This window comes from Melopsittacus undulatus, chromosome 2, assembly GCF_012275295.1.
Source record: "Melopsittacus undulatus isolate bMelUnd1 chromosome 2, bMelUnd1.mat.Z, whole genome shotgun sequence".
NCBI lineage: Eukaryota > Metazoa > Chordata > Aves > Psittaciformes > Psittaculidae > Melopsittacus > Melopsittacus undulatus.
Window position 1 is genome coordinate 26381147 of NC_047528.1, and position 23838 is coordinate 26404984.

A 23838-nucleotide genomic window follows, 5' to 3' on the forward strand; every position below is an offset into this window, starting at 1 on the left:
TGCTCACCCCCCACCCCACCTTGCAAAAGTTCTGCTTTACAAAGAGCTACTTTCTAGTCCAGCTGCTTTTTATCAAAAGGCATCTTGTTCTGGGCTCCCTGTGGTTTGCAGGTTTTCTTCTATATTCCTTTTCAGCATCCTCCTTGATCTTAAAAGTATGTTCATCCTCTCTCCCCCCCTTTTCTGGAAATCATTTTTGCTCACTAAGTATTTTTTGCTGAGGTTTTTGTAATGAACTGTATCTGCTACACAGGGTTTTCTCATAACAGTTAAATACACTTTGTCCTGCCCCAACCCCAATTAAAATCAAGATGGAACCTTTTACAGTTTTCAGTAAGCCAGCATGAATACTTCTTCCCCAGCTTTCCTGTTACCCCAAAGTTCTAGCATCAGCAGTAGGCAAGCCCAAAGCTGCTGAAAGGCACAGCTGACAATGATGGGTGCTGTCTGGATTGTGGATACTCTGAGATTTTGGAGGGCAGGGAAAGCCTACCAAAGTTCCTGAGTCACTCTGGGTAAGTTAAAGACACTTATCATAACCATATTCATTTATGTATCCCCACAGATACCCAAAAAGGCTCTTCACAATGACTGCTGGCCTGGAGAAAGCCTGCCACCGGTGCATATCGAAAATTGCCAGCAACGGTAAGGCACTTCTGGTGGTAACCTTCTGTATTTAAGTATCCCTGTTGCCAAGCCGGGTATATGAAGGAATTCAGATGGTAACAAGTCCTGCCTGAATCTTCTACTGAAGTTCCCTTTTCTTCCCTCCTTTCTGAGGAATTTCCTTAGGCAGTTTTGTGCACAGCGCCTCCCTCCTGCAGTATTTGGATTATAGCAGACCAGCATAAAATTTCAAACAAATACAAACACCACCAAATACCTAAATACGGGCTGCAGCAGACAACCTAAGCAATATGCTGTGTTCATCTCCTGGTTCAAGTGGTATATTAAGCCTTATCCAGCAGAACTACCTGCAGGGAAAAACACCAGGTAAAGAGCAGTGTGGCCAGCTTGGGAACAAAGTCCCCCAGAATCAACTCCTGCAAAGCAAAACTGCTGGCAGCCTGTGTGTTGACATGGGAACATGAGGCTGGCAATAGAGTATGGTCAGGAATAGCCCCCCCTTTCACCCAGAGACATTTGGAGCAGGGTCTTCTTCCCTCCATTTGCCCAGTCCCTGGCACACAGGCATGGGTAGCCCTCAGAAGTGGCCACATGTTGTGGGTAGGAAGTATCAGTTATGTGAATTCAGGTTTTTCACAAGACAGCCTAGGCTCATCCAGGCTTTAAAGCAACAAGTTCATCCTCATATAGTGAAGGATGCAGAGAGATCTAACAAACCAACAGCTCCTGGACTGGGAGAAGAAGCTGGTTCTTGCTCTCTGAGAGGCAGCACAGCAGAAAGCTGACCTAGCTGGTGGCTGAGGCACAGGAGTCTTATGCTTCAGAGGTGGGGTTTTGTAAGACCAAAGAAGTGTCATTAGCATAAGGTTGAAATCCAAGGGTTTTGAAGCAGCTTACTCTCACTGACTGCACCTCCTTTTAACTCCGAGTTGCAAGTGTGTTTTGCTTTTGCTTGTAGGCAATAGCAATTTCTAATTCCACTCAAATATGAGAAGAAAACCCCTTGACCACTCACCAGAACTGATACTTTACCCACACTAATTGCTGCATTTACCAGGGTAGGGCTGTTACCTTGTGATCTTTTATAGTCCTGCTTTTGGCTTCAATTGAAAATATCTCAAAGTTCAGAATGACCTTTTATTAATAGTTAAGCCCCATAAACTCCTTGCTCCCTTACAACCCTTCAGAGAAAACCAAGCCAGGGGGACAAACAGCCCTGGCCTGGGTTCACACTAGGCTCATCCTCAGGAAGCCAGCACAGACAGGGAAAGAGAGGGTATTTTCTGCCCCACTTGTTCACGCTCATCATTGCCCCAGGAGAAAGGAGGGCTGTGGAGAAACAAACACTGAGGGGTGCAAAGCTTGCAGTGCTCTCACTGCACTCCAAGAAGCCCTTGGGATTAGGATTGGGCTGGTGTGGGCTCCCTCACAAGCCACAGAAAGGATGTGCAGCAGGAATCTGGACATGTTGATGACTATCACAATGAAAAAAAGGCAAAAGTGGTATTTTATCTGATTTTTGTTCCTACCTGTTACAAGCAAAACGTCACGATTCCCTGTTGGCATTAAGTTGCCACTGAGACTTTAATGATGACAGACAAAATAAATGATCTTTCTGACACTGTTTTTGGAAGAAAGGGATTAGTTCTGATCTCATGTATGCTTTCTTACATGGAAGCACTCTCTCGGTTACCCACAAAGATGCCCATGAATAAGGCAACCCAGAAATACTGCTCCAGGAGATTCACTAGCTTTAGTTTTTCATTACATTTAATTTCAGAATCAGCCCAGATTTATCTATGAATCAGCTAAAGCATCCAAAATTGATTTTCTGTTCATTAGGATGCAAACCCTCCTGAAGCAAAGTGACAGTGGAGTTTACTTTTTCTCATCATCTTGTATGTGTTTTTCAAAGAGCCTTTCAGCACAGCCCCACATTTGTCCCTGTGGTCTCCTGATATTTAAATGACTCCGAAGAGTCAACCTACCTGTGCAGCATCATTTGAATTCTTTCCATTCTTGGTACAGCAATTTAAGTTCAGAACATTAGGGCAGTCTTTAATTAACTGACCAAAAATAAAGATGGCTAATCCACTACCCTGGGTATTGCAAAGCAAACTGGTGGCTCTTTATGGAACACCTAAATCTTGTTTTGAAAGTACATCTCCAAATTAATCACAAGGGGCTGAATCCAGAACCTAGACCTAGACCATAACTGTAGTTCAGTAGCTAGAGGCATGGCATAAAATCCAGTCAACCCACTCTGCAATATTGCTTAACCCCAAACCACCTACATCTACATCTGCCTCTCTGTCTACGTCCTCCCTGTCTTGAAGGTTCCCAGATTACTGGCACCTCCTTATTCCACACCATTTCTGATGAGAGAAGCATTGTTGGTGTCACTGATGGAACCTCCAGTTTTAGGTGATGTGATGCTGGCATAGCTTATCTGGGTACCAAAGTATTTCACAGTAACACAACCCTGTCTAAGCAGAGATGGCAGACAGCAAATCCCAAGCTTTGATTGTGTCTCAAGTGAGTTTTATCACACTTTCCTTGCTCCCTACAGTGGCTTTGCACTGGGACTAGAGACCTCCATGGGAATATCTGTTCCTTACACTGAATCCTCCAGCTGCTGAATATCTAGTTTTTTCAGAGATGAAACCACCCCACGGGTGGGATTACTGCCATTTGTTCCAAGAGACTATTCTATCAATATATCTCCTTGCTATGGCACTTAGACTCATGGACAAAACAATGTTTGTTTCTGCCCAAGCTTTCTTATCTCTGTACATCACTTACAGGCCCTTTTTGAGCGTCTAAACCTCGTGGTTATTTTCTCTCATTTGGCCATTGGCTAGCCAGGCTGAACAGATTTGTTTTCTTTCAAAGTTCATTCAAGTCTTTTCTGCATATCCCGTCTGATGTAGTGACATTTCCTGTCACCCAAAATTCCTGAAACACATGCAGTATCCACAACTACCAAACCCTTGGGCAGACTCCTTCCTGGTCTGTAAAACATATGGCCTCGCTGGAGCTGGATCCCCAGGGAGATCCAATGAGATTTGCTTTGCCACTGCAGTACCCACACACACACTGCATCCTTTCTTTTCCCCAAGTCCCTATCAATACTGCAGGGGATGCCTGAGGATACTGTAGAGGAATAAGATGTGGATGAAAATATCTGCTACCTGCCTGCACTACAGCCTGTTACACTGCTCATGCTGCTGCACAGCACATCTGTATGACAAGTGACATTGCTACTCAGCTAGTGCACTTTCGTCTGCATCTGCCTTGGGGTATGATCAGTCCTGGGGCTGGGCCAATTGACTCGAATTTTGTCACATCCACACTGCTGAGAGTCAGCCCCCTTCACAGAAGCATTCCTATGCGGAGTCTGAAGGGGGTAATGTGAGTTTACACACAGAGTTTTGCTCCTCAGTTTGCTCATGCAGATAAATCCTGGGGTAACTGCAGATTTTTTTGGAAGCTGATAGCATCTCATTTAAAAAAAAAATATTCCTTTTTTGTCAGGAACCTGACAAGCTGTAGACCAAACAGCATTTGGGAGTGATGATAATGTACACAACACTTCATTTATTGCTGTGTTTATTATCAGAGAGCTTGTCATACACTCTACTTAGTAGGTTGCACTACAGCTGTATTAGCATACTACCTAAGAAGAGTGGGTAGGTTGAGATATGTACTCATAAATCACTCCTGAAAATCCCATGAGAACTCTTCTTACCTGAAAAGACAGAAACTTTTCTCTATCTTCAAAGTAAACAGGAACAGCTTGGGATGATCTGAAACTTCCAAATGCTTTGAAAAATCCTGGCAGCAAAATAAAGTCTGAGGGGTATCACCTCCCGTACTGCCTCTGGATCTGTTCCAGATGCCGGAGACAGCTCATCTGCTGTGTGCCTTGAGGCCAGGCACAGAACTGGGGACAGAAAACAAGGGAGTAGCAGGAGGAGAGGAGGAGAGCTGCACTGCACAAGCATGGTTATGGAAGTTGTAATGTGTCAGGCACCAGGTAGAAGAGGAACCTTAAGAAAACATAGAAAAGAGACTATAATGGTGATTTCAAATTGATTTACTTCTTTGGGAAGACCCTGGCAGGAGAAACTCAGCTAAATAGCAGATTTGTATCAGCTAGCCATCTCTGCTGGGAAGGAGACAAAATCTGCACCCACTGTGCCCACAGATGTCAAGAAAAGTGCAAGACACAGAGCCACTTGCTCTCCTCTTCCTCTGTTGTGATCCCAGATGTGAACTCTTCCCTTCACCTATTTCCTGGCACGTTAGAACTCACTGGCTAATACCTCCCTCAGGAGGACTTCACCAGTGCCCCACCATGCACTGCCTTGGTGGTACAGAGCAGGGGCCTTTCCTGTCTTATGCTCTGACACCAGCTTTGTGGAGCAGAATGTTCTAAGTCATTCTCAGAAACACTTCCCTCACCCTGTTCTGTTTTTAGGGACTAACAGTCCCTTTTTGCTACTTTTTCTAGGAATAGATCCAGGGGCATCTCTGTGAGGTGATATCACCAAGTTAAAAATATCACGAGCCCCACGCGAAGCTGCACAGATAGCAGGGTCCTATCTGCTGAGCTGTGTTATCCTAAGGCAAACCCCATTTTCTTGAGCAATTTGTCTGTGGACCAGAACGGGGCAGCAAACCCCAGACAAATCCAGGCAGAGAGTGGCTGCTTCCTGACTGAGCAGCAGCTCTGTGAAAACCCCACATGTTTCGGGGATAACACTCTTCAGTGCCGCTGCGGGGCCCTGCCAGTTGTGTAGTCAATTGTTGAGAGTCTCACTTTGTTAAACATGGATCTGGAAGCCTTCCCAGACTACACATCTGCCCCTCCAATTCGAGACCTAAGAGGCTGTAGCTGAATGGGGAGATAATGAGTAAATACATTCCCAGTAACAGCTCTGAGAGGAGAATTAATGAACCATTATCTCTTTCTCTTGAACTCCAAATGGTCCCTACCTCCCATTTCTCCCCTCCTAAATAAAGCTGTTGGGTAGATGCTAGACACAGGCAAACACTGACACCTGTGTGCCAGATGTGCAGCCGCACACGTACATGGGCCTCACCAAGCCTTTTACTGAGCTTACCCAGTAAGCTATCCCTCTATCCCCAGGGGTCAGACAGACCAAGCACTGCATGACTAAGAAACTACATGATGCCTCCTCCTGCAAGGGTCCTGAGTACTTGCCTGTGCAGCAAGGGCAGCAGCAGAAGGTATCTGTTAAACCACAGGCAGAGGTGTGACACCGCTGAGAGCTGCACCATGATGACAGAGCTTCTGGCAACAGCAGGCAGTTGATGCAACTCCTGCAGACCTGAACTGCAGTCATCTGGGTACCAGACAGATGAGTTGCCCAGTCTGAGGGCACTATGTGCAGGTGATGTTCATAGGTGTGTTGGTAGCCCAAGTCAGCTACAATAGCATTGCTTCTGAATATGAAAATAATAGTCTAGATAATGTAAAAGCAAGAGGGCTTTGCATGAAATGTGACGTGATGAAAAGGGAGGCTCTAGGCTGCATTGTTTTAATGAGAGGCTGTCGGTATTTGAAAGAGCTTAGTCAAGTGTAGGACACTATTCAAGCAGAGGAAGAATTTCTGTACTGTACTGCATGTAAGAGATAGGAGAGCCTGAGAAAAAACTGTGAGAGAGAGACATAGGCCAATGGGGATAGGAGGAGAGTGGCACAAAGGAACAGAAATGCTTTTTAAACTCAAAATATCTTCAGTCTCTACCAATTCATAGTGATAACAAACATGTTAGTTCTGAGAAAGAAGGATGTCTCTCAAACGCTGAAGTGCAGGATCCTTGTTCTGTGCAGACAGAGAAAGCAGCATGTGGGGGATGGGGAGTTCCCATGAAAAGTGTCTGCGAGTCAGAAGGCCTGGTGGATCTGCCCTGAATTTTGATGCTGCTCCTATGTCCCCTGTCTCAGTTTCTCCTTCTGTAAAATGGAGGCAATGATGTTTCCCTTTTTCTCTGAGGCACCCTGAGAGTGATGCTTTGGCACTGCTGCAGTTTCCCAGAGTGGCACTGTACACAAGGTGCTGGCAGTGTCCCCACTCCTGCACAGCAAGGAGGATGCCATTTGCCTTGCAGAGGTTGCAGTTCTCTGGCACAGGGAACTGTATGACACAGTTTGCCTGGGGAAGAGCTTGTCCCAGACCAACCCCAAATGCTTGCTCAAAGATTTTTTTTCCTAATTCTCTGAGGAGACATCCCACTCCTTTTCTTATCCATGCCCTTCTTGGCCCCCCTGCAATCTATGCCCACCTCCACTTACTGCCCTTTTGCCACCTTAGGCATCTATTTTCAGATTAAGCCATTTGCAGAAGTGCTCTGCAGGGATGCTTGGCCACAGAATGTCCTCATTATGGTTTAGTCTCATTTTGCAGAGCAGCATTTCACTTTAATATTGCCAAGTGTTCATGATTAGGCACAGAAGTGACAGCTCTTGTAAGATAGGCTGCTCACTCTTCTTGATGGTATTGTTTCTCTCTTTCTGCAAAGGTAAGCATTCATCCTCTGCAGTATCAGGTTGTGCTGGGAAAGTATCAGAGCTCAAATACATCAGCAGTCCTCTGGGAGTAACTAAGCACCTCAGATCCACTCATCTGCTAGAACAGTCTATGTGCACCCCTAAGAGCATCCTTCCATGCAGCTTAAGCTGATCTATCACAATGACAAGTCCCACTCCTTGCAGTGGAGCTGCTGTTTCTGTTTTCATGAGCTGAGGTGGATCAGGGAGTTAGACCAGCCAGAAACTGTTCACATCTGCAATAAAGACAGTTTATTTAGCTATCAGTGAAAACTAAGTGAAATGACATTAAAGCTGCTATTTGCTTAGCAAACAGATAGGGCTCATCAGTTGCCATGGATTAGCTGATACAAAGTTACTTGTTACTGCACAGTCACCTGGCAGTGCCTCTGAAGCCAAGGGTGGCTAAGGTAGTAGTGGTGGCTGAAACTTTGCCCTTGCTAGGAGTAGTAGCAACAAAAGCAGTTTGTGCCCCTCATTGCTTTTCCACTGATACAAGGACTAATAATGTATGAGTTAAAGAATGGAAGCTTGAGCTCTGGGAGAGTGATAAAACCACTTGCTGGTCCCATCATATCAAACGCAGCACCACAAATGATATTCCCACTGCACCAAGTGCACTGCATTTCTTGCTAAACAACCTCATGAACAAACAGCATCTACAAAGCACTGGATGGAATTGCTGGTCTCTGAAATTCAACCAGTACCAATAACGCTGTCTTTCTTTTCTAATCCACAGCATGCTTTATATTTGGGCTCCTTGCTTTCCTTGCCTTACCACTGTCCATGACTTTTATAGGTAAGTTGCCTACTAAAGCAATTTAAAAACAGGAACTTCCCAGCACTGTGTGGCAGATTAACACATCCAGAGGCAGAAGGGAGTCGGGAAACTTAGTTGAATGTGTGTGTTGATACTTCATCTTCAGACAAAATCACAACCCACAATGAATGTGCTTGAATTCTGACCCTATTTGTCTAAAATACACCCCCCCCACCCCCCCCACCCCCCCCTCCCCCAGAATGTCTTACCTCAGTACAGGGCTCTGTCTGTGGGAGGCAGCTCAGAATCTGCCACATGGGAAGATTTCATTAACCAGGATCCCTCTGTATTAACTGCACTGCAAAAACCTCAGAAGTGTAGGGCTGGAAGGGAAGAAGATATGATCTAGGCTGCTATTTCTCCACCTTTTTGTAAGTGATACCTGGTTTTCAGCTGCTCTGTCTCTCTCTAACCCCCCAAAGGCTGGATTTGTGAGTAGGATTTCGAGATCAAATATTTAAGAAAGGAAAAGAAAATCCTTTGAGCTGCAGAATTTTATACATTTTTAAACTGCACAAGGCTCTTCTTTTCTTAAGCATCACCTTTTCCTTGCCATTAGCATAGATTTTATTTTCTTATTTATTAATTTATTTATTAACTGAGCAATTTCTTACACTTCATTGCTCCCTTTGGGCCTTTCACATCCTTCACAGGGTTGCGACCCACTTGAGGAACATAGATAGAGACACCAACCCACCTCTGCTTTCAGATAGGCTCACATGCTCACAGAATCCCTGACAGATGTCTGACTTACCCTTGCTCATGGAAATTCCACAGCTTCCCAAAGAGCCTATTTCATCATTTTATTGCTCTCACAGACAAAATATTTTTCCCCGTATCCAACCTAAATCTTCCCTATGGCAAATTAAATGGATTACAGCCTGTCTTACCTACCATGGTCACAAAGACAGATTGGTCACCGTCCTTATGAAGAGAACCTTTGAACTGCTTGAAGGCTGCTATTATAACATCATCTCTTTTTTTCCAGAGATCTCAAACTTGTTTTTTTCATCCTGACCTCACAGGTCACTGTTTCTGTAGCCTCTTTTTTGGCATTCTTCCCTCCCTCCTTTGGCCTCTGGCCAATGTAACTATCTTTTCCTCCCATCCAAAAAAAAAAAAAAAAAAAAAGATGGAACACAGGACTGCAGTTGAGGAGTGCAGAATATTCAGCTCTTCTGTTTAACATGCAGGATTCCTGTAAGCCTTCCTCAAAAAGAAACATGCTTTCTCTGCACCAACTCATTGGCTCTGATTTAGTTTATGGTGCATTGTAAGCCCAGACAGGTTTTGGCAGTGCTGCTTCTTATCAGACATTTCTTGGTTTTTATTTACACTGAAGTGTTCTCTCCTATATTCAGTGTTCAGCTTTTTCATCTGTCATCTCATGGATTTTTCATGTCTTTTTCCAATGTAACCAAACCACTTTGATTTGAAGTCTTGTCTTCAGGAGTGCTTACTATCATTCCAGATGGCTGTCCCTGAGAAGCTGTTCACCTTCTGCCTTGTTCATGAAAGACGGTACAAAGGAACTCTACATGCAGATGCTATGGGCAAGATGCATCGCACCTAGATTTGGACTATATGCATCTGTAACCAAGCTCAGTGCCATGTGTTGCCCTTGCATTTGACTGTGAAAGTCCCAATCCCTCTTCTAGGTGTCTGCATTGAGATGACCTTTAGGGGAGTCAGGACACCTAGCTTGTTAGTAGGTATAGTTGGCCAAACTCACAAAAAAAGTGTTCAGCTGAAGTGTTCAGTGCTGCTTCCTTTATCTGGGGCCTTCTGAGTACCAGTGATGACTGTGGAAGGATTCTGATTAGGATGTCCTAATGAGGAATTAGGGAGTTCTAATGAGGGATTAAAGAACTATTAGGAAGTAGGGAAATGGACCGAACTGTTCCATCTCAACACTTAGGCTCTTACAGTTATTCATGACTTAAAATTGATATTTATCCCTTAAGAGGATTTTAGCTTTAGCTTTTCCCTAGGCTGAATATGCCTGAGCCATGGAAGAGAGGTGGGAAGGTATAACTCAAAGTGTGGTACAGTTTGCATGCATATTGACAGGAAACCCTCTGGAAATGAATCCAGGGTTGGAATCTGATCACTTATAATTTCCTTGGAATATTTCATAATACCTTTAAGATCAGTGAGAAGCGGGAAGTGTATGGTAAGATATTAGCCTGGAGCTCTGGGTATTTCCTGCATCAGATATAGAGCCCCTTTTTTCACAATTTACTGAAATTAAGAGATAATGTCACTGTAATATACTGTTGTCAGAGGATATTGGCTTCCTGCAGCTGCAGATCTGCAGAGGCATTTCTAGGAAAATTAAATGTCAAGCAAAATGCAGATATTTATTATCCAAGCAAGAGCCTCTGATTTTCTGATAACATTCTGTTACCATGATCTCAGAGAATAACTTGTTGATGTGCCTCCAGTCATTTTGGCTCTTGCTTTCTGCAGAGAAAAACTGAGAAATATTTTCAAAAGCTAACAAATAAATTATACTAATATTTGTTAAAACTCAGAGGTGAAAAACTGATATCCCAGTAATAATTAACATTAACACAGTGACATTGTATGCTTTTAAATCTGGTAGTACTGCAAATCACAGTAGAAATCAAGATACAAGAAAAGGACTCAGCAGATTTTCCAAGCTCTGAACCTGTGACATCATTCAAGCCACAGACTGTTTAGCAGCTTTCTAAGTTTCACTGGTAGAGATGATCCCCTTTTTTCACTAACCACTCTAAAAATAGAGATATGGAAGGACCTCATAGACATCTTCTGAGATTTTGCTTTAGTTTCTGGGACAGTGAAGGATTGCTCCCAAAATTACATTCTTGTACATTGTCTAGACTACCTTCATACACAGTGTCCCCTAAGGGTAGTTAAATCACATACGAAAGCTTATGACATCATTTTCTCAATAGGCAATCTAAATTTTTCCCTGCTCAAATTTACCCCAGTACTATTCCTCATGCTCATATCTACACCAAATAATTCCTCAGCTCTCAAGTCCTCCCAATAGTTGTCTGATGCTTATTCTCAGACTCTGTAGATTTAAGTGAGGGCCAGTCTTGCCCTTTAGCAGCTGTTAACATAATCTTTCACTGCATTTCAGTCCTTTAGCATTTCAGTGAGTTTTCTCTGATTTGTTCATGTGCTTTCTGATAAAATGGTGCTCAATAGCAATTATTTTGAGAAAGTCCTCTGCAGCACCTAGCTCCTAGTGTGAAGCTCACAGTCCAGGGCCTGACCAAGGTCTGTGCTAAGTGATGGCAGCTGCAGTCATCCACTAGGAACAACTGAAAATGGCCTGGCATGTTTTGTCCTCTGCATCCTATTTAAAGAGAAGGAGGGGAGTGGGCACCAGATATCACATTAGCCTTGCTATACAGCAGCTCTCCTTTACTATAGGATAGTGATACTTTTACTCAGTCATTTTCAGCTTCCTGAGAAGAGCAAAGCAGCTAGAATGAGGCCAGTACTGTATTGCCTTTCATTCACCCTGACCCTTCACCTCATGGATACTCATGAGTCACAAGGACACTTGGTTAGTAGTGATCTGTTGTCACAGCACTGCTCAAAATGGTGTCCTTAGAGACACTCTGATCACTCACAACCGCTCTTTCCACTAGGCTAGTCTTTGTGTCCTGGAGCCCACTGAAGTGTTGTTCTGTGGTAACAAAGAGGTAAAATGTGCAAGTACTTCTGTTCCATCAAGCCTCCCATCTCTTTTTTCTTGTTTGGACACATGCAAGCTGTTGGACATCCTTGTTGTGTCTGAGTTTGCAAAGATTGCTGGTTTGTTCATTTGAATTTATATGCTGGTCTATGCCATGGTCAGGTTCAATTGCTCTTCACTCTAAACCACAGATTTCTCTGGCTTGCAGGGAGCTTTGCACTAGAAACAGAGCTTTGATCTCTCTCAGTCCATACATCCCATACTTAACAGTCCAAGGAAATCATATTTGGTGCTCATGGGAAAGAAGAGCTAGCACCAGTGCTCTCTTACTAGTTCTGGTGTTCCCAAATAAAACAGGCATATGCTCTGCATGAACTGATTGGCACATGATGTACCTAGATTTTACTATAATAAATATCAGTACCCATCTGTCAACAGTAGGTCCTATTCACCCATAGTGTTGTATTTTTTAAGTTACTACTGTATTGCCCTGTTTCCCCTCCCCTTTTGGTACCATATCTGCCTGCAATATTCCCCCCAAATCTATAGATTGCCACTACATATTCAAATCATTCCCAAGACCAACTGCTGTCATGTTACATATATGAGAGGACTTCATAATAGATTTGTCTGAAAACAGAATCATAGCTCCATGAAAAAAGAAAAAAACAAAACCAATCAAACCAAACTGGCACATTCATTTTCATGGGGTTTTTTTCTCCCTCAAACTCAAATCTCAGTAACAAGCTGGAAATCGTAATTGCCGAGGTTCCTAAACTGAAATGTATTCCCTGAGATCCCTGGCCAGCTGCTTTTGTGGTAGGCTATTACAAGGCCAAGGACTCTTGAAACCCTGGCAGCAGCTTTCTGAGCATGATACAATTCATGATGATTTCCCTGCTGCCCACCCCTGCAGAGCTGCGAGCCTGAGCAGGTCTCACTGCTACATAGTGGCAAAAGGGATAAAAAATTACAGCCTTGCAACAGCGGACAAAAGGGACAGAGTCCAAATCCATCTATGTCCGGCCCTTTTAAATTATGAGACGCTGGTGATAGACACCTAGGGTAGAAGGTGCACTGGACTCCACAGCCCTTACACACAGCAGATCACCCTGTACCCTATGACTAATGTAAGAACTATGCAAGTAACCACGATCCACAACACCTGTTAATGCGTATAGCATAATTGCTATAAAAAAAGTGCAGGAGAGGTTTAGGACATCAGCAATGTTCTGGATCAGCAATAACCCAGATTATTTAGAGAAAAGTGAAAATTTCTCCTTGAAAATGACATATACAAGAAGAAAACAGAAATTCCTTTCTGTTCTCTGCAACTGATCAATTGAAGTTCTGAAAGACAAGATCAATCACAATAAAATTATAATATAACGAACAATTTAAAATTTACTAAAAATGCCACTGGGTAAGAAATTTGTACAGAGGATTCATCCCAGCTAACTTTAGATATCTACAGCTGACTCTCTAGATTCCCTGTATAGCCATGGAGAGAAAGAGGCACTTTCAGAGCCCAACTCATCTGACCTATTTTGAATGTCTATCTTAGGATGAGATGAATTGAATTTTACAAGTGTCTATTTCTCCCTATTGACTATAGAGTCTAGAAAACTAGTTCAGATATGCATGCCTGCATTGCAGACATCTATATTTGGACAGATGAGTCTCACTGCCACAGACCTGTATCACAAGCTTCAGTGTCTACTGCCAGCAACATCCTTATACTGCCACACTCTCCCTTCCCTAAAACTTACCCAGATTTCTAGCAGTAGGTTTGGGGGTTGCCAAGATCTCCAGCTCCATAACAACCAATGCTATTAGCCTCCAGCAACCCAAACATCTTGGAAACTTGAGCTTCTGTGGTTTCCTACCAGATGCCTGGGAAGCTAAAATGGTCCCAGGTGCTCCCACAGGCACTGGCTCCCAAGCTTTGAGGCATCTGAGTTGGGAACATGTCACACTCATGGGAGCTAATGAGGAGGAAAGGCCTGGGAGAAGCTTGCCAGAATTCCTTCTTTTCACAAGGAGTTTTGATTTTCAATTACTTTTCTACTGCTGATGAAAATTTCCTGTCCTGCTCAGTCATGCATTAAACAAAGATGCAGTGGCTGAAGATAATGACCTGTGTACATGGATCTAATCAATAGTGCCAGAACAACCTTTCTTGTTATTACTTTTGACCTCTCTCTTCCTTTTCCAGCCTTTTGCTTGTTCCTGCCCCTCACTACTGTAGTGGGAGATGCAAACCTCCTTTAATTCAACCCTCATTTCAACAGACACCAGATTAAGTCTTGGGTTTAAGCACTTACTGCATCTTTAGTTTTCACTGTACAGCTTGTTGCACTATTTAAACACTTGAGATAACAAACATTAATTTTTGCTATTCAGGAATGAAGTTTTTGGAAGATTGCCCAGTTCAGCCACTAATTCCATTATATCTGTTGGTGGGTGGCGTGATTGGCAGCTTAAAGGTAATGTGCCTTCTGTGTGTGAAAAATACTTTGTGTGACTAGACTTTGACTTGCTAGTTAAGAGATAATGATGGCTCCAGACAGCTATGTGCATGCAGTATTGAAGAGAGCTTTCAGGACTGAACTGTGCTTGTTCCAGCACCTAAAACACCCATCAGTGAAGTGAGATGCTAATGAGTTCAGCACTTAGCACTGTCCCACACACTGTGGTGTGACTTTCTCCTACACCACAGAAGCTACCATTGCTACAATCCCTACTGAGGGAAATGACTATGTAACATAGTCATATGTTACATGAGTATGTAACATTTACCTGTGGTAAATGTGGTCCTACTTCCACAAGAGGTCCTCCAAGCCTGCCAGACCTTTCTCCTTCATTCTCAGACACAGGATGGACAAGAAGTGAAGCTACTCTCCTAGCTTTGGGAATACTATAAACTACAGGTATTGGTGCACAGCCCTTCACGAGCTCAACTTATTCCCACTCTGACCTTGCCAGAAAGAATGACTGAAAAACAACAGAGGCAGCACCATTGCTTCCTTCCAGAATAAATGAATCTCTGCATCACAGCAGGACTTATCAACCTAGGCACAGTATATTCTAACCACAGCATCTTCTAACCACAGCTACCTGTCTTCTATTGGACTATACTCACATCTTTATTGAACCTGAGCCTCCCTGCTTGACAAATAGAGACACCCCCATGTCTGTGTTACACCCTGGTTATTATAAAGATGATTCTGCATTGACTCTAGGGTGAAGTATTGTCCCGTTCTGACAGTTCCTTTGCAAATAGTGTTACCTGGCTGTTTGTGGGCATGAAGCGACTTGTCACAACAGATTACAGAGCTACTTTAAGGTTTCTCAGCAGGATTAAGCAAAACTATTTTTTGCTGTCCCAAAAACGTTCTTGCCAAAGGAAAAGGGGTGGAAGGGAAGGAAAAGCTTTGGAACTGCACCACTGGGGCATGAAGGGCTAAGAACAGCAAGTGCTACTGTGGGAGGGAACATCTGCACTGGTGGCCTGGCCTGTATAGCTAATGGGGGCATAGCTAATGTCCCTCCCCTCAGCCATTTATAAATCCACATCTTTTACCTTTCTCTCTGAATTTCATTCCTGGCCAGCCAAGACAACTTCCTGCTCAGTTGGTTTCTTAAAGTCCCTTTCCCAAAGACACAGCTTGCTTCATGGAGGCTTGTACAGGAACACAGGTACCTAAGAAGGGGAGTTGCAATTACAATAGCTAGTGCCTTGAGGACTGGACCAAATGTTTCAAGTGTAGCAAGGTAACACAGGTTTCACAATGTTTGGCCCAAATCCTCGTTTAGCCTTCTATATTTCTCCCATAAATCTACCAAAATTAAGAAAATCATTTAGGGTACAGAAATTTGAAAGCTTCTCTATGCTGCAGTTAACCTACTGACATAGTTTGTATTCTGAGACTGAAATAGAAATCTTCTAAGCGTTGCTGATGAGTCCTACTGCATTTCCCTATAGACCAGACCTTCCTATCCCCACAGTATCATGGTATTCCACCTGTTTCTCTGCTGGTTCTGACTGAAGACAGGAATGGAGCAATCTGAGAAAATGATGCTTAACTGAAGAAAACTTGACAGAATCATTCGAAGTATTGGAAGCAAATTGTTTGGGGTTTAGATCAAAGTCTAGACCGTTCATAATTTTACTTAAGCTGATTAACCTATATAGCCATGAAAAATAATGAGGAGAGACAAATCCACCCACTACAAGGCAGGAAATACTCGAGTCATTTAGCAGTTACTCTAATCTGTTCTTAAAAGTCTCCAGTGTGGGAGCTACTGCCATCTCCCTATACAATCTGTTCTCACGCTTTTCCGTCCTCACCACTGGCAGGTTTATTTTTTTACAATGTCTGGCCTAAATCTCACTGGTGAATAAACTGTAGAGGAAAAATACATTATTTTCCAGCAGGATCTGCCTCATCTGTGGCTCCTCAGCTTCCTCCTATGTGATTTTCCAACATCCGATTTTAATTTGGCCCAAAGGCTGGCAATGACCAGAATGTGTTGAGACTTTCCCCAGCCAATTGACTTACTCCCTTTTCTCTTTCAATGTCTCCAGGTGACCCTCCTGCTGTACGACTCAACCAGGATGAGGCAGCTGCTTTCCAAGTCTGTTGTGATTGATGACGATGACGATGACGAATATCCCTGGAGGCAGAATGCTCACAAGTACTACATCCATCTAACCCTCAGCCTTTTCCTCTTTCTTTGGTTCATTCTTGGGAACTACTGGGTTTTTTCTGTGTACCTGCCAAACTTCATCCCACCTTTCCATCAGCCTCAGGATTACTGTGACAAAACCCTGTACATTTTTGCTGTTGGTGTTCTCATCATTAGCCATACTGTTCTCTTTCTCCTTATCTTTTGTAGCTGCTGTATATATTGTTTTTCCAGGCAAAGATACTCTTCTGAGGAAGACTAAATGCTGCACAAATAAAGCCCCAGATGTTTGGGAAAGAGTGTATAACAAAGAATGGGCAATAATTCACCCTTGTATACATCTTTGTTGTACTATATATATGTATTATAGCAGTCAACTGCAAGAGGAAATTGTAAAATACAGTGCCATCTGGGAAAAGCTATGCTGGAATTCAGCATAGTCAATATAAAATTGCTGCTATGGATGACAGGGTGCACTCCTGCTGACTTCTACACCCCTTTTTTAACTCCCGGATAGTCTATCTGGAGCAAGCTCTTGCAAATGGCAAACTCCTCTAAAACCAGGCCCCCTAAAGCTGTTTCAGCATAGTACATCTTTGCCTACAAAAGCAGCCACGTTGTCCTTTTCACATGGATCTGAACATCTCTGTAGCCTTGCTGTGGTATGTTACTGTTCCTGTATCACAAATGAGGGAGCAGAGACAAAGAGATAAAGGGCTGTATTCAGACCACCTTGAATGGTGCACGGACTTTGACAGCAACTTAGATGCTCACTACAGAGCTACTGTTAGACCAGCCAGGAAGTAGCTATGAGGGAAGTATGAGCATGTACAAAAAGGCAGCCTGAATATGGCCCCCAGGTATCTTCTGAATTTGAATTTGAAAGCTGAAATTTATATCTACCTTTGGTGCTAAAACAGATAGTCTGAATATATCCATATATATCCAAAACATCCAAACTGAGCAAAGGCCACAATACAAATCTTTGGCAGAACAATATATGCTCAGCATTCTCCAGTCTGGGGAGACTGTTCTCCATTTTTTGTATAGCAGTAATTTCTCAGTACCACACCAATGCAAAGGTGGTTGTCAAACCATTGTGACCATGTCCACAGGAAAACTGATGATGTTTTGTAGGTGTTTTAAATATAAAAGATTATAAAAAATACATGGGCAGGGGTATAAGAATTTCCAGTGGATGTGTTCACAAAAGCAGTGCTCCAGTGGTGTGAGTGTACATTTGATTTGTTCACCTTGGTGCTGTACATATAGAAATCTATACTTAAAAGACAGATGTAATACAAATAGCTTTTAAGTCAACAGCAGTATCACTTTCAAAAGCACCAGCATTCAGAGAGACAACTGTTTTGTGGCATGTAATGGAACAAGCCTGTAACTGGTTCTGGAAGACTGCTTCTTCATGTATTGATGAATGCTGTGTAAAAGTATTCTTTCTGCTTTTGCTTTTATGCACTTTTTTTACTATGGTCAAAGCAGAGGGGGTCCCCTCTATACAAGCACAAGGGTGGCCCCAGCACAGGAAGAGGATGTATGTTTTGGGTACCTTTTGTGTTAAAACCCACACTGCTGAAACCTACGTTTTAGAGAAACCTTAGAAGAGTTATAGAATGTCTGTGGAAGGGTGGGAGCTGTAAAGGAACCTCAACAATATGCTACAGCTGAAGAGGCTCTGATCAATCATCCTTCCTGGGACTGAGGCTGAACACAGTGTAACATCTGTGGGAACTACCTGTCTTCAGCCATGAACATTTAGTCAGGGCCTATTGGATAGATAACTAAGGGTGCATTCGGTCCATATGGATTTTAATTCAGGCCTGGCTTTAAGAATTGTTCATTTCCAGAAAACTTATCTTAGAATGAAGGTAAGATAAAAGGTGAAATACTCTGACAAGAGAGCAGCATCAGTGTAGCATTCGCCTCTGCAGCAGCCACTCAGCGGAAGTCACAGTCAGGCTGTCCCAGATCAGAAATCCATGGGATGGGAATTACTAACACTGCTGTCTGACTTAGGCCACGCACAGTTGTATGTAGGGAGACATGACCAATGGAAATATTTCCTTTTATTCATAGGCCTCAGATTGTGTTTGGGAGAAATCACAAGCTGTTTTCCCAAGAGTCATAACTCCATCCATCACTCAAATGCAACAAAGCAGCTGCTTATCATTACACATGAACTTTACCCAAAAGCTTGGAATTGGCATAAAAAAGAAAATTATACTCAGTTGACACTGCAAAAGAAATTTAACAAGGAAGCAGCTACACACACTCCACTCATAGGACTCCCTGCCTAATGCAGTAACTCCCCATTGTTGCAAAATGCCGTTAGAATCATTCTTGATCACAAAGAATTAAGGGCTTATACTCCTGATTAAGCCTAAATTGATTCCCGTGTCACTGCTATCCAGTGACCTTGCAGCAAGTGATGATGTGTGCTCTCCTACCTGAGCAAGCACAAGCACAGTTCAGCCCTGATGAGGTATAAGCTGATGTATAAGCTGAGTCACATTCTCTTGTGTTTTCTGTGTCCCTCTGTGAGCATAGTTACAGCAGCTCAGCAGATGTGTAATGATTCATCAAATTTCAGCCACACAACAGTAAGCCCAAGGCCTGTGTCTCATTCATGGGAAACTAAAACTGACTGACTCTCTGCAGTCTGCCATGGAGATTTAATTCTTTAGGTGTGACAACCCAGTGCATTCAGTGACATCTTGTGAGTGTGCTGCCAAATCACAGTGCTAGCGATCAGTTCCTGCTTGGCACAAACACAGAATGACAGCGCAAGTATTAACGAAGCAGAAGGCATTTGTGAAATACTTTGAAGGTATCAAGAGTAAACAAAAAGCTCTGTTAGAACTGGGATAGGAAAATTCTGAATTAATAGTATTTATTTGTGTACATCAATAAACTATGGCACATGCAAGCTTGAATATCAACACCTCCAAAAGTGCTGGAGCCATCAGTTCTGTATTCAGCAAGGTCTGAGCATGCCTTCTCCACTTTGATCACTACCACCTCCTTCAGCAGGCTAGAATCATGCAGGCGTAGAGCAAGGACAGCTGGTTTTTGGCATAGGATTAAACACAACTGAGTCATAGTGACTGAGTTACCATGCTGCCATCAGCAACACGCTTTCTCTTGAGTTGCTCAAATGGCTAAATAATGCACTCAACTTAAACCCAAATGAAAGTAATTTAATTGCAGGCACTTTCTCTCACTTTGGGCTAATCTAGGAAATGTACATGGGCCACAGCACTTTAACTTGTGAGCAGCAGCTTTTTAAATTGCCACAAACTGATGGTGTCCCAGACAAATGCTCAGTCCCTGAAGAAGTTGGCACATTTCCTCGGCAAACAGCTGTGGGAGAATTGTGACATTACAGCCCAGAAGTCAAATGGCTGAAAATACAGTCTACACCTTGGTATAAAAATGTTTCATATATTGCCAGTAGACTAAATTACAAATTGAAAATGTTAATTTTTTCCCCTAATATAAATGCCTTCTGAAAAATGGACAAAATACACCCTTCAGCTAAATATTATGAACTCAGAAATGTGTTGACCACCATGCAGGAAAACAGCTGTAACTGTTCCAGTTAAGTCCTCTCCCCATCTTGAGAAATAAAAAGGTCTATATCTAGGTTTTAAAGGAAAAAAAAAACCAACATTATTTCAATGGACTAGATAGCTTGCTCACTGCTAGCTGTGGGCACTACAGGAATCTAGTAGTATAAGGACACAAAGACATTTCTGCATGCAGATACAGACTCTAGACATACATGCATCATAAACGCAATGGTAGCAGGCATGAAATAAATCACACTTTTTTCAGTTTATTGCCCACAGTATATTTCTCCTCCCATTACTCCACCTTCTTTAGCAATGGGCAAAATATTCCAAAGCAACAGGGAGCAGATTCTCAGAGCTATTTTAAAAGCTGCAGCCAGACAGGCAAATGTTTTTTTCCTTCATTCCAAATGTTGAACACAGACAGCTCCTGCCTGCTGACTCAAAGTGAGGGAAGATGAGCATCAGACATCACAGACCTCATCTCCTCTGGAGTAGAAACAGGAACGTGCTGTTGCAGATCTCTCTCACACAGCACTCTCTCTGAGCTAGATGAGGTCCCAAGACATCAGACTTTAAAGCTACAAGTGACTGCACAGAGAAAAAAACAGGAAGTAGAGCTATTCTAGGTTATGTCAAGAGCTGTTCTGAATGTCTCAGACCCTGCAATGTGAACAGTTGGTGTAAATGAGCCTAAATGCTTTGACTTTACAGGCAAAGGACTATGAAGATTAAACTGTTGGTACAGTGTACAACATTCTAAACCAGCTCAGTTTCTGTAAATTACCTCAAAACTTATCTCTGATTATTCATTCTCCCCAGACTCTAGTTGATAAGGAATTTGCATCATGATGACAACCAATGTATGTTCTACATATAATATGGAAAGGACTGTTGCATCATGAATGCAGTTTGAAACAGCTGCTTCTTGGCTTACATTTCTTGAGGTTCCTGTTCTCTACTGGAGTACAGGAAAGTCCCACAGGTCCTAGTTGTAAGAAGAAAAAGATAACCTCTTTAGAAAGTTTAATATTTGATGGAAATAGAAAAAGCTGAATCTGATATTGCATAGTACAAGAAAACTGCTAAAAAGAGCAGATTTCTGAGAAAATTGTACGAAGTTCTGAGAAATCACAGAAACATGTTGGTAACAATGAATTTTAACCAAATGTCTCATTTGAATAAAAATGCAGGAAGGAAGATATTGGCTGCTGTAAGTGCATGAGCCCGTGTGATTGGACTTTAAATATTATGGTACTTTACATTTGTGAGTCATGCTAATTATAATCAACCCTGCTGCAATTTCAGTGAGATGAATAGTTACATCAGAGGCTAATTTCACCCATGGATTTGAATCTAAGCCATACTGACTCTCCTGTACAACCATTAATACTAAAGCAAATCTGGATACCTTTCCCTGCTGCAATATAGCAACTCAAATGTGAGAGATGCTCTGATATGCAGACTGTGGGCCTACACAGTTTTCTTAACTATTTTTAACAAGGTCCTCTTGATGCCCATGTGAGTCGGGTACCTGCACATCTCATGGATTTGATTCTCAGCCCTTTGGAAAAAAAGAACTTAGCTTTTCAGTATCAATAGGAAATGAGTACATAGGGTGCAAATGGTGAAGAACAAAAATCCACCATGCACACTTATCCATGGACTGTTATAGACAACACCTTTTTATTATCATTGCTTATTTTTTGCTCTTTGTATTTCTACTCTGCTTCTGCCTGGATTTGACATTACTAGTTCACAAATTCTGCTTATTTTCAGAATATATGAGAAAGAGTTGCTTCACTACTTTTAATGGACTTTTTAAAAAATGTGTCTAACAACAGGTGAAACAAGACTTAAGAAACCAGTCTGGTGGTAAGGGGAGAGTTTGCCTCCATAGCCTTACTTTAATAAGTTTTACGTATCTCTGTGGGTTCTGTTACCACAGCATGTTGGCTGTTCAAAGACACAAAACTTCAGTCCATTCCTCTGGCATTTGAACACAATGTACAGCGAACATATAAGATGAGGTGTGTCTCTTGCCCTCCTTGCGGTTATCTCTTGGTGGATACATACAGATCATATCTGCAATTTGGTAACGATTGTGCTAGAATAATCAATGCTAATAAGCTGTAAGATTTGCAGAAAAATAGGCAAAATAAGATAAAATAATGGAGTATAGCAGAACTCACCTGAGTCAGTAAACCCATGAGTATCCCTGTCCAACAGCTGGTAGTAAGAACAGTAAAAACCAACAGAAGCTCAGTAACAAAAGAAACAGGCAGCTGAAGAAAATATTAGTACAGATAACTGCATTACTGTCACGGCCCAGCAACAAACGTGTGCACTCAAGCATGTTGCCTACTGTAAGGACATAAAGTTAATTTTTCAGTCATGGGAATAATAAAATTGATCTTTTATTGACTAAATATTTTCTAAGATGAAAATCAACTATAAAACTATTATTTTGAAAACAGTTATATACTAAAGCATACAGAAACTATTTGATATATTGAAGGTTAAATAGGTTAACAGCAGGTTTAGCTTTGGGAGGACACTCCTTGCCAGGATATGCCTGTCCCTGGGAGGTCCTGCAGGCTTTTGGAGACCAGGGCCATCAGTATTTGATGGAGGAAACCTTCTGTTAAGTCCAAGTAAGCCATTCTTTTTAGTGGCCCCTTAGTGAAAAGGAGTGATTGAGCTGAGCTGATGACATACTGCCACATTTGTTTCTCAGGAACAAAAAGCTATTTGGTCTGGGGAAAGCCTGACTGTTCATTGGAAACAACACTGCTGATGACAGTGGTTGGCAGATGTAGTGATGACTTGGGTGTAAAAGCACACAACAAAGAAAATACCCTACTGTTCATAAAGACACTACACACACCAGAACTTTGACCCCTCTCTGTGTTCAGGATGAGCAGCTTCTGCTTCTCTCACCCTGCTCCTAGCAGAAACACTTCAGGCATGTCCCTGGGACCTCAGGGCCTGGATGTTCCTCTTCAACCACTCACCAAACCCTCTGCTTCAGTCAGGGAAAGGAGGAGTGCTGACTGCCTCTCCCCAGGCTGCTGACAGCTCTTAATTGCTACTGCACTCACTGGGGCAGTGCCAGCTTCTAAAGCTGGAGGTTTCAAGCGTTTTGCACCCAGAGCTGAGGCCAGCAAGGCAAATGCAGGGCTAGGGGCAGCTCTCACAGCAACAGTGGCTTGCATGTGGTTGCCACTTCCTTTGAAAACCTGGCCACCGTCAGACACTGAGCTTTCCTGCAGATCTGGCCTTTAAATCCTGTTCCCACTGCAATCAGTGGTGACGTTCTGATTGATTTAATGGGGGCAGGCACAGAGTCTTAATTAGAAAATTGGTAACTGCAAGGAAAGGAGAGAATGCACAACAGCCTGCCAGCTCTCTGGTAGAAGGCAAGCCAAGGAACCAGTTGTCTTTAAGAGAGAGACCTTAGCCTCTAGTCTCTCTTAAATAAAGGATAATAAAAGAGATTGGCAAGATGGCCTTGAAGCTGCTCTTAAACATCTTGTATAATATATAATTGCTTTTCAGTTCAAGTACTCTACCTTTTTAGATCTGTCCCCTGAGAAGAAAATATGAAACATGCTGAAGCACACAGCCCTTAACAGCAATCAGTATTTTAGACTTCTGTGTTGGGAGGCAATTAAAACTTTGCTTAAAACTCCTTGCTCTTTGACAGATACAAAGATGGATCCAGTCTAAGGTGTGCTTTTCATATTAGTCCAGCTGGGGCCAGAGAGGGATTTTTCATCAGCTCTTGTATCTTAAGAAAATACTAAAATTCTCAATTCACTACTGTATGAAAAATCATAATATCTGA

General features: G+C 42.6%; 1 protein-coding gene across 1 annotated transcript; it reads left to right on the plus strand.

Annotated features, from left to right (window-relative positions):
- The first annotated feature begins 587 nt into the window (after positions 1-587).
- TMEM272 (transmembrane protein 272) lies at positions 588-16669 on the plus strand. The gene is made up of 4 exons (XM_031047762.1): positions 588-645; positions 7944-8003; positions 14122-14204; positions 16307-16669. The coding sequence occupies exons 1-4, from the start codon at positions 588-590 to the stop codon at positions 16667-16669; spliced, it is 564 nt and encodes a 187-aa protein (XP_030903622.1).
- Positions 16670-23838: the final 7169 nt, after the last annotated feature.